The 11809-nt window shown below is 49.1% G+C and overlaps 1 protein-coding gene across 1 annotated transcript in view; it reads right to left on the reverse strand.

The window, feature by feature from the left end:
- thada (THADA armadillo repeat containing) overlaps window positions 1–11276 on the reverse strand; it is a 63004-nt gene extending 51728 nt beyond the window's left edge. Inside the window, exons 1-15 of the mRNA XM_084021497.1 lie at window positions 11027–11276; window positions 8410–8533; window positions 7761–7918; window positions 7455–7588; window positions 7087–7235; window positions 6972–7004; window positions 6839–6887; window positions 6371–6564; window positions 5572–5666; window positions 5263–5489; window positions 3028–3749; window positions 2154–2311; window positions 1928–2083; window positions 1091–1198; window positions 378–501 (exon numbers count right to left, since the gene is read on the reverse strand). Coding sequence (XP_083877623.1) covers window positions 378–501; window positions 1091–1198; window positions 1928–2083; window positions 2154–2311; window positions 3028–3749; window positions 5263–5489; window positions 5572–5666; window positions 6371–6564; window positions 6839–6887; window positions 6972–7004; window positions 7087–7235; window positions 7455–7588; window positions 7761–7918; window positions 8410–8488 — 2386 coding nt within the window. The 5' untranslated portion in view covers window positions 8489–8533; window positions 11027–11276. The remainder of the gene's footprint in view (window positions 1–377; window positions 502–1090; window positions 1199–1927; window positions 2084–2153; window positions 2312–3027; window positions 3750–5262; window positions 5490–5571; window positions 5667–6370; window positions 6565–6838; window positions 6888–6971; window positions 7005–7086; window positions 7236–7454; window positions 7589–7760; window positions 7919–8409; window positions 8534–11026) is intronic.
- Window positions 11277–11809: the final 533 nt, after the last annotated feature.

Raw genomic sequence — 11809 nt, forward strand, 5'->3', positions numbered from 1 at the left:
TTCAATAGATCATAGGCTGTATATGAGAAGTGGACGTTGTCATGGTGACGACACCCGTTGGTTGTTGGACTACGGTTTTAAAGCCACCAATTTTTTTTTTTTTTGCAACCAGTAGACGGATTGACCATATTTGGACTGTGGAGGAGCGACGGGTGGATCTGATGAACACAAGCGGCACCCTTACTGGATCTGGATCCATGTGGATTCTGGTGTGAAGCTGCTAACAAAGTTATAGCTTCATGATTCAAGTCAACTTTAAAGTTGGCCATTGCTTTTCCAACATGACTTATTATTGGATATCTATATTTTGTAGTATATTGTATTAGTCATGTTGTTTTGTAAGGTTTGCTGAGTCATGCTGAGCTGAGCTGGCGTACCGGTGCTGAAGGTGAAGAACTCGGCCAGCAGACCCAGCAGCTGGAGGCACATGAGGCATTTAGAGAAGGAAGCTCCAGGAAGCAGAACCTCCATCAACGTCACACACAGCCAGCACAGGAACTCCTACACACACACACACACACACACACACACACACACAGACACACAGACACACAGACACACACACACACACACACACACACACACACACACACACACACACACACACACACAGACACACAGACACACACACACACACACACACACACACACACACACACACACACACACACACAGACACACAGACACACAGACACACACACACACACACACACACACACACACACACACACAGACACACAGACACACAGACACACACACACACACACACAGACACACAGACACACACACACACACACACACACACACACACACACACACACACACACACACACACACACGTTTATATTCATAAAAACAAAAAAGACTCTGTGTGTGTGTGTGTGTGTGTGTGTGTGTGCGTGTGAGTGTGTGTGTGTGTGTGTGTGAGTGTGTGTGTGTGTGTGTGTGTGTGTGTGTGTCTGTGTGTCTGTGTGTGTGTGTGTGTGTGTGTGTGTGTGCGTGTGTGCGTGTGAGTGTGTGTGTGTGTGTGTGTGTGTGTGTGTGTGTGTGTGTGTGTGTGTGTGTGTGTGTGTGTGTGTGTGTGACGTACCTTGTAAAGACGAAGTGTGTGTTGATCTCGGTCTCTCTGCTGCTGGTCTCTCTCCTGGATCAGCTTCTTCTGCAGCATCACACTGCTGTCCTTCATTCTGCAGAGCAGCTGCACAGAAGAGCATTTCATCAAGTGATGCTCATTAAAATCCCATCATCAGCACCTCCTTGGGATGTGAAGATCTCCGAGCAGCAACCTTACTGGATCTAATTCAAGGTCAACTTTACAGCTAAGTGTTAAAGTCATCTTAGTAGCTAACTAACAGCTTCACTTTTCTGAAAACCGTTCCCGCCTGATTGTGCCTGACATTAAAAGGATCATAACATATCTGGGTATTAAATCAATCTGCAGATGTTAAAGTTCAAAATGAGACCAAACTTTTCTGCAGATGTCGTTTCTTTTTGAATCATGACAAGGCTTGTTTTTATCCTTTGCTGCTTTGCGGCCGGTTCAGAGGAGCGATGGAGTCAACGACTGCTATTAAACGCTCAATAAAACAGGTTTTATTTATAATTATTGTATCATCGCCACAACCATGCGCTCCCTTGAGCATACAGTTATGAATGAGTGTAAAGATTATTAGGGTGACGGGTTGCCCAAGGACACACACACACACACACACACACACACACACGCCTGGAGGAGGTGATTAGTTCCATCCCCTTGTATAACCTGCTCCGAGCCCAGAGGCTGACTTTAACCAGCTTAACATTTTAAAATTCAGCCAGAAACTAGAAACCCATAAAACATTCTATTAATTTATTTTTAGAACCAGCGTTAGGGCCTGGAGGGCGTGTGCTGCCGGCGTCTTTGAGACAGACATGTGAGGGTAAAAACCTTCTTCAGCAGGCTGACGGTCTGCTGCCGGACGCCCGGCGACTGGCTGTTGAGGTTGGGCGACAGGAAGTGGCGGATCAGCTCCATTTCCTGGGGGGTCAGGGCTTCGGTGCTGCGGTGGCTCTCGCACACTAAGCCCAACGCGTCCATCCTCACCTGGGGGGGTCGACCACACGTCAGTAAACATCCAGACATGTACGCATGAAGGGAACAACGGAGCACTCACCTGATGGTGTTTGTGAACCAGAGCTTGTTGGAGGAGGCAGACGGGCACCAGCCCCCCCCACAGACCCTCCTTTGAGGGGGGGACGACCCCCTGGGCCCTGGCGGCCCGCAGGCAGGTCATGAGAGCTCCCAGTGCCCCCCTGCTGCCCCCCGAAGGACCTGGCAGGGCAGAAAAACAGCATTTAGAGATCTGTTTGACGATTTAAGAGGACGTTTAATTCCTCACAAAGGAAAGCTTTGTGGAGTTGAGAATCAATAATATGCGGCTGACATATCATGAGAATAACCAGAGGAGACCAAAGTACTATAAACTAGATAAATATATATATATGGGGATCAGCGGTTGGTTTCACCTGGTATTTTCCATGATTTATATATGACTCGGAGCGTTGCAGATGGAGCTGCAGGATCTCCTCCCGGTTGAAGGAGGACAATATTAATAAATAAAAAATAGATCTGCATGTATTTTCTTTTCTTGTAATTTTACTGTGAATGTTTTTTTCTGGATAACTCTTTTTGTATACTTTATTTGTATTGTTTTCACTTGTAACATACAGACATACATGTAACACACAGATACCAGTAAAAACTAAAATAGTGTTCTTGTTTTTACTGTTTTTAATGTATTGTTTTTACTCTTATATTCTTCTTGTTGTACATCACTTTGATAAAATAATCAAATATAAAATAATAGAAGTAGTCTTAGTATTATTATTATTATTAATGAATTATATTATAATGCTATAATAATTATACATAATAATAGATTTATCATTATTATTATCGGGTGTGTTGATATTAAACGTTCCTGACGTGGTTTGGTCCGATCCTGTCATTTTTACGACCCAACCTCTGACGTGTATCTGAGCCTTTACCAGAGCTGCACGGCGCCATGTCCTGCAACGCCTGCACCATGTGACCCAGACTGGAGGGGCTGCAGCGCAGCAGCTTGGGGAGGAAGTAGTCCAGGATGTACGTGGTCTGGTCCAGTCTGGCACGGCACAGCACCTGCAGCAAGGGAGTCACCCAGGTCCGGTGCCAGAGCTCCATCCAGTCCGGCGTGGCCGCCTCGTCTTCTGCCTCACCGGCCAGCTGGGCCTTGTGGCTGACGAACAGCCTCTCCAGGAGGTCGCTGGCGTAAGGAGCCAGACTCTGGTCCCCCATCAGGCCCAGGAGACAGGAAGGCAGCTGGGGCTGGACGTGGAGCAGGTAGCCCGCCCCGCAGAGCTCCACCAGGCAGCCCAGGGAGCCGTACTTCCCCCTCATGTGCCACTCCAGTCCCAGCAGGCTCTGGGTGAGCTCCGTGATGTACGGGTCCCGGGTCGGGTCTGGGGCCGGCTGGTTGCTGGCGTGCTGGTGGAGGAGCAGGAGGTTGTGGAACAGGGAGCGGGTCTGGTGGCGGACCCCGTCCAGCGGGTGCTCCCAGTGGGAGTAGATGTGCTCCAGCAGGTGGCGCTGCAGCTCCGAGCCGCCGCTGAGGGACCGTTGTAGGTGGGGGGGGCAGGGCTGCATCGCCCCCTGCAGGCAGTCCAGAGCAGCGCTGCTCCACAGGGTCAGGACCCGAGCCACCACCATGGCCGTACTGGACTCCTTGATACTGCAGGGATCCAAATAAACAGACAAGCAGCTTTTAATATGTAATAAATCAGGGGTCTTCAAGGCCGAGGACCCACCAAGGCCTAGAGAGACCTGGTGGAGGGACCCCCAAGGCCTATAGAGACCCGGTGAAGGAACCCCCAAGGCCTATAGAGACCCGGTGGAGGGGCCCCCCAAGGTCTAAAGAGACCTGGTGGAGGGACCCCCAAGGCCTATAGAGACCCGGTGGAGGGACCCCCAAGGCCTATAGAGACCCGGTGGAGGAACCCCCAAGGCCTATAGAGACCCGGTGGAGGGGCCCCCCAAGGTCTAAAGAGACCTGGTGGAGGGACCCCCAAGGCCTAGAGAGACCTGGTGGAGGGACCCCCAAGGCCTATAGAGACCCGGTGAAGGATCCCCCAAGGCTTAGAGAGACCCGGTGGAGGGACCCCCAAGGCCTAGAGAGACCCGGTGGAGGGACCCCCAAGGCCTATAGAGACCCGGTGAAGGATCCCCCAAGGCTTAGAGAGACCCGGTGAAGGATCCCCCAAGGCCTAGAGAGACCCGGTGGAGGAACCCCCAAGGCCTATAGAGACCCGGTGAAGGATCCCCCAAGGCCTAGAGAGACCCGGTGGAGGAACCCCCAAGGCCTATAGAGACCCGGTGAAGGATCCCCCAAGGCCTAGAGAGACCCGGTGGAGGGACCCCCAAGGCCTACAGAGACCCGGTGGAGGAACCCCCAAGGCCTATAGAGACCCGGTGGAGGGATCCCCAAGGCCTATAGAGACCCGGTGGAGGGACCCCCAAGGCCTATAGAGACCCGGTGGAGGAACCCCCAAGGCCTATAGAGACCCGGTGGAGGGGCCCCCCAAGGTCTAAAGAGACCTGGTGGAGGGACCCCCAAGGCCTAGAGAGACCTGGTGGAGGGACCCCCAAGGCCTATAGAGACCCGGTGAAGGATCCCCCAAGGCTTAGAGAGACCCGGTGGAGGGACCCCCAAGGCCTAGAGAGACCCGGTGGAGGGACCCCCAAGGCCTATAGAGACCCGGTGAAGGATCCCCCAAGGCTTAGAGAGACCCGGTGAAGGATCCCCCAAGGCCTAGAGAGACCCGGTGGAGGAACCCCCAAGGCCTATAGAGACCCGGTGAAGGATCCCCCAAGGCCTAGAGAGACCCGGTGGAGGAACCCCCAAGGCCTATAGAGACCCGGTGAAGGATCCCCCAAGGCCTAGAGAGACCCGGTGGAGGGACCCCCAAGGCCTACAGAGACCCGGTGGAGGAACCCCCAAGGCCTATAGAGACCCGGTGGAGGGATCCCCAAGGCCTATAGAGACCCGGTGGAGGGACCCCCAAGGCCTATAGAGACCCGGTGGAGGAACCCCCAAGGCCTAGAGAGACCCGGTGGAGGGACCCCCAAATAACACCCGTATTGGATTAGAATGACAGACTCCACCTTATATGTCTTATTATGATTTTGAAAGGTAATAACAGATTGATGGCCCGGCAGTAAGTCCTGAACGGGTCCAGCTCACCGACCTGGTGTCGAGGTCCAGCAGCGTGTCGGGGACCAGCAGCAGCAGCTGTTCCCGCTGCGGTCCCAAGGGGGCAGCACCCTTCCAGCTCAGCATGGCCAGAGCGCCGTGACACAGATACAGGGAGACGCCCGGCGGGCGGCCGGCGGCACGCAGACCCTCACACCTCTGCTGCAACCAGCGAGGGGCCGAGTCCAGACCCGGACCTGAGCCCCGCAGCAGACTGCACACCTGATCCACAAACACACGGGAAGTCAGCCGGGCTCATTCAGAGGATCTCAACGTAATCCAGACTTCTGCATCCTCGACTCACCACAGAGGCCACGTCGTCTCCACAGCCAATCACAGACCGGACCAACAACACGACGGCCATGCCGGCCGTGCTCTGCACCGACTGGACGAACTCCTCTGGAAGCAGGAAACGGGGGGAAAGACGTGAGGAGAGTTCCCACACAGAGCTGCTGCTTTTTAACTACAAATGCTTGAGTATTACTCCCAACTCTAAAACATCTGAACTTTAGTTTGCATGGATTTGAGGGAGATTATTTTTTTCACATTAAAATTACATGAGATTCAGTTAGTCTTCAAAAAAGAAAACATACAGATAATCTTTATAAACAATATAAAGACAGGCCTATATTGTATACATGATTGGATTTTGATAAATGATAAATATGCAGATTTTTCTGATTTCAACATCATGTTATACCGTCACTTTATTGGCATATTACACTATGATCTTATATGACTTTTTCAACATACTATACAACAGAAACAACAAAAATAGTGAATATCATCACAAGTGAATTGATAAAGCTGTCTAGCTCGCTATCATGGTCCAAATGTATGAAAATATAACCTGATATAGAAAATAGATCTCTGGGAATAATCAGATAGAACAGACTCACAAATTTTTATCTTTTTAAAAATGCATAAATAATTGTTTATTTGTCCTTTATGATCTTTATGATTCCAGGATGTTTTACTGCCGTTTTAAGAGTTTAAATAAAATTGTATGATTATCAGGATAATATCATGAATCACAATAATCTGTAATACTTTAGGATGAGCACTCAATGATTAGTAAACCATGTGTGAGGCCGGTTTCTTACCATCAGTGAGGATGTGTGTGTAGCAGCCCAGCAGGCTGCTCAGCGTGTCCTCCAGCATGCAGCGAATCTGTTCGGCCTGCAGGGCGGCGCTGATGCTCTCCTGGGATCTCTGGATCACCAGCATGGAGGTCTTTACCGCAGCCAGACAGGAGTGCATCAGCTGGGCCTGGGCGATGTGGCGTCCTGCTAGACCGCTTGGAGAACAGCAGGGGGCGACAGAGACACGTGGATCAACAACCAGCTGCCCTCACTGTCAGGGTTCACTCTCTCACATTCTCACTTTCCTGACTTTCACAGACTCAACATCTGAATCTCCAGGATCTAATACGAACATTTGTGTTGAGCAACAAAAAACAGCCACAGTGTTTGAAACAAATGCATTCACTTTCAATGTGTAAGACAGAGACGAGCATTAATCTCCGTACACTAACGGGGAGATATGAGAAGTATGGAATGCAGCCTCTCTACCTGTTCTGGTGCAGGTAATCCTTCAACCCCTGGTGAAGGAACTGCAACACTACGTGGAGGAGAGAGAGTCATTGACTGGGTTTGTAAAAACTCCTTACTTTAACGTTAGTAAGCCTGTAAGCCGGACACTCACCATCAGGCAGCAGCTTTTTAACACATCGCTCACCTGGAGAGAAGAAGACAGGTAGTTACTGGTTATCATGCAGCGTAGCGCCCAGTTCCCTGGACCAGGACAGTCAGCCACTCACCGACAGGGAAGCCGTCCAGACAGGCGGTGATGGTGTCGACGATGTGTGGATGCTGATCTGAAGTCGGCTTGGACAGACAGACGGACAAGCAGGCGGACAAACTGCTGACAGTACGATCCTGTAGCCAAGCTGGTACTGATCCTAAAGCACTGAGGAGAGCAAAGTCATGTGATTAGTCCTAGCTGGATCTGGATCCATGTGGATTCTGGTGTGAAGCTGCTAACAAAGTTAGCTTCTATAATCGAAGGTCTACTTTATAGCTAAGTGTTAAAGTCATCTTAGTAGCTAACTAGCATTGGTAGCATGGTAGCTACCAGTCAATCAGCAGGTAGCCCCGCCCCTGCCTAACTTAAAAGGTGGTTCTGTACCTGGCGATGGCTCGTCGTAGGGGGTTCTTGGCCTGCAGAGAGGTGTAGACCAGAGACAGGGTGTGGAGACAGGCCTCTAGTAGGTCCTCTTCATCAGGCTCCTCTTCACTCAGGGCCTCCAGCTGGGACCCTGCCTGGTGCAGTATGGACACACCAGGGTCAAATACCGTCACATGGTAGCACACTCTTGAAAAGCACTTTCACCAAAAACAGTGAAGGAATGTTAAACCAGCGTTCTCGTGCATGCGTTTATAAAGTCATAATAAAAAGATGCTTCTGATGAAATCTCATCTCATTGCTCCAAACCTTTTTAATCAACTGGATCTGCTGCACCGGCTCCGTCAGCTCCAAGCAGGCCTGCAGCGTCTGGGCGACCAGCCGGACTCCATCCGGTCCTCCATCCGGTCCTCCATCCGGTCCTCCATCCGGTCCTCCATCCGGCCCTCCACCCACAGAGAGGGATGCTGGGAAAGATCACACATGGCTAAAAGTAAAATCCTTCATTCAGATTTGTTTCTTAACATGTAAAGGGATTCCAGGATGTTTTAGTGCCATTTTAAGAGTTTTGATCATAACTATGATGATTGATGGGATCGTGAAATAACCCGGACAAAAAAAGACAACGTGGGGAAATATTACATGTTGATAAAATGATACAAACAAAATATTTTGATATTCTATGACTTAAAAAATGATCAAATCCCCTGACTTTCCCTTTCTGGAAAATACTTTATATTTTGGCCTGAATGATCCATTCACTATCTTGGATCAACCACTGCTAATCCTGTTCAGGGTTCACCTGGACGGTCACCAGACCACCAGGCCAGGATGGAACCAGATCCAGGAACCCTGGAGGGTCTCTGGATGCTACGTTGGAACCAGGTACTCTGTGGTCTATGTCTTTGGGTTCATGACCTTGATTTTAACTAACCAGAGTGTGATTGGGTCACGTTACCTAACAGCTTGTGTAGCTGCTCTTCATCCAACACCACAGCCTCCACCTTGTCTGCCTTCTTCCTCCTCTTCATCACCATGACGCTGCAGCTGTGAGAGGCAACAGACGGGAGGTTCACTGACACCTGAAAAAATAAACAGTTCATCAACGTGGATGTTGGTTTGGTGATTAAACATTTACATTTACATTTAGGTCATTTAGCAGACGCTTTTGTCCAAAGCGACTTACAATAAGTACTTTTGTCAAAAGAAGGAAACAAAGAAACCACAACGTATCATTGCTGATAAAGTAAGAGCTAAAAATAGAACAAGTGTTAGATCCTCATCTGAGTAAAGTAGTACTTCAAGAGCAACAGTGCTACGATCAGAGTGCTATAGGTAAGGTTTTTTTTTGGGGGGGGGGTGTTAGTGGGTCATGCTATGTAGAGTCGAGGTGAAGTCTGAACAGGTGAGTCTTGAGCCTTTTCCTGAAGATGGCAGTGACTCTGCTGTCCTGACATTAGTCGGGAGTTCGTTCCACCACTGAGGACCAGAACAGAGAAGAGTCTGGACTTTGCTGCGATGGTGGTACCAGCCGGCCAGCTGAAGTAGAGGAGCGAAGTGCTCGCTTCGGGGCATGAGGTTTGACCAGTGTTTGAAGGTAGATGGGTGCCGTTCCATTGATGGCCCTGAAGACCAGTGTCATCGTCTTGAATTGGATGCGTGCTGCAACAGGAAGCCAGTGGAGGTCACGGAGGAGGGGGGTCACGTGGGAGAATTTGGGTAGATTGAAGATAAGACGTGTTGCAGCGTTCTGGATACGCTGCAATGGTTTAATCGCAGAGGCCGGGAGTCCGGCCAGGAGAGAGTTGCAGTAGTCAAGGCGGGTTGGATCCTTTGTGAGGAAGGTCCGAATCCTGTGGATGTTGTAGAGGGCAAATCTGCAGGATCGGGCCACAGCAGTGATGTTGGGGGTGCAGGATACTCGGTCATCTAGGATTACACCCAGGTTCCTCGCAGTTGAGGAAGGTAATACTGTGATGCCCTCGACCGTGACCGACAGGTCCATGCGAGGGCAGTCTTTCCCTGGGATGAAGAGGAGTTCGGTTTTATTCAGGTTAAGCTTCAGGTGATGTGCAGTTGTCCAGACAGAGATGTCAGCCAGACAGTCCGAGATGCGAGTTGCAATGTGAGCGTCAGAGGACGGGGGAAAAGAGAGGAACAGCTGGGTGTCATCTGCGTAACAATGGTAGGAGAATCCATGCGATGTGATAACAGAACCTAGTGATCTGGTGTATATTATATATATATATATATAAACATATATAATATATAACCGGCTCAACGTCAGAAAACACTCGTCTGTCTACACGAAGCTCAACAACACCTCAACATGTCAACAACACGTCAACATGTCAACAACACCTCAACATGTCAACAACACGTCAACATGTCAACAACACCTCAACATGTCAACAACATGTCAACAACACGTCAACAACACGTCAACAACACCTCAACAACACCTCAACACGTCGTCAACACCTCAACAACACCTCAACAACACGTCAACATCATGTCAACAACACGTCAACAACACCTCAACAACACCTCAACAACACCTCAACAACACCTCAACAACACCTCAACAACACGTCAACATCATGTCAACAACACGTCAACAACACCTCAACAACACCTCAACAACACGTCAACAACACCTCAACATCATGTCAACAACACTTCAACAACACGTCAACATCACGTCAACAACTCGTCAACAACACGTCAACAACACGTCAACAACACCTCAACAACACCTCAACATCATGTCAACAACACTTCAACAACACGTCAACATCACGTCAACAACTCGTCAACAACACGTCAACAACACATCAACAACACGTCAACAACACATCAAAACAAAAATAATAAAAAATATAGACAAATTTAAGCAGAATACATTTGTTTCTCTCTCAAACACACACACACTCTCTCTCTCTCTCTCAAACACACACACACACACACTCTCTCTCTCTCTCAAACACACACACACACACACACACTCTCTCTCTCTCTCAAACACACACACACACACACACTCTCTCTCTCTCTCTCAAACACACACACACACACTCTCTCTCTCTCTCTCTCTCTCTCAAACACACACACACTCTCTCTCTCTCTCTCAAACACACACACACTCTCTCTCAAACACACACACACTCTCTCTCTCTCTCTCTCAAACACACACACACACACTCTCTCTCTCTCTCTCTCTCAAACACACACACACTCACTCTCTCTCTCAAACACACACAGACTCTCTCTCTCTCTCTCTCTCAAACACACACACACTCTCTCTCTCTCTCTCTCTCAAACACACACTCTCTCTCTCTCTCTCTCTCTCTCAAACACACACTCTCTCTCTCTCTCAAACACACACACTCTCTCTCTCTCTCTCTCTCTCAAACACACACACTCTCTCTCTCTCTCTCAAACACACACTCTCTCTCTCTCTCTCTCTCTCTCAAACACACACACACTCTCTCTCTCTCTCTCACTCTCTCAAACAAACACACACACACACACACACACACACACACACACACACACACACATTTGTTTTGCTTTACCTCGGCTCAAAGTAACGTGAGTTGCTGCTGGAAACCAACGTAAGCTAACTGTTGCTAGCTGCGTCTACGTGCGAAATTAAAAGACACACAAACCGCGAACTCTGTCTGACGCAATGACGCAACGAAACGGAGGCAGAAAGTTAAACAACTACGCTAAAAGTGTTTAAACTGAGCGCGAATAGCTAGCTAGCATCCCCCTCAAACCAGCATGAGGAGTTGCGGCTCGGAGCTCCTCTGTTGTCAGCTAGCAACGTTAGCTTCCCTGGCAAGCCGAAGAAGCATACACGTCCACTTCCGGTGTTTGTTTTTCAGAATAAAACTAACTTAAAAAAAACGTGCCGAATAACAGAATTAAATGTTACTTACACCTACTTTTTCTACATATTTGTAGTTTTTATTCAATAATAAATTGAAAAAAACATTATTTTGTGTAAAATGTGTGGTTTAAGAAACGTGTACCTTATAAAAACGTTTTAACTTGAAGCCACATTTACTTAGGTTCCGCTTTTGTTCTCGTAGTTTTGACACACTTAACGCTCCATGCCGCACGTGACGCGTACGTCACTTCCGACTAAAAAATCGTTGCACGCCGGCTTCATCAGTTCCATAAAATAGCGCTCCGGCTTCTCATTGGCGGAACGACCCGCGTCACTAAACGCAGATTTCAGGAGGGTGGGGGGCGGAGAAACGCCTACCGACTCTGTGATTGGACCTCGTCTTTCTAAACCACGCCCCCTGCCTCACATCCAACCCGTCTCTAACTTTTTTTTGCCCCAGAGCTGA

This window comes from Eutrigla gurnardus (assembly GCF_963514095.1).
Source record: "Eutrigla gurnardus genome assembly, chromosome: 11".
In the NCBI taxonomy this organism is placed as follows: Eukaryota; Metazoa; Chordata; class Actinopteri; order Perciformes; family Triglidae; genus Eutrigla; species Eutrigla gurnardus.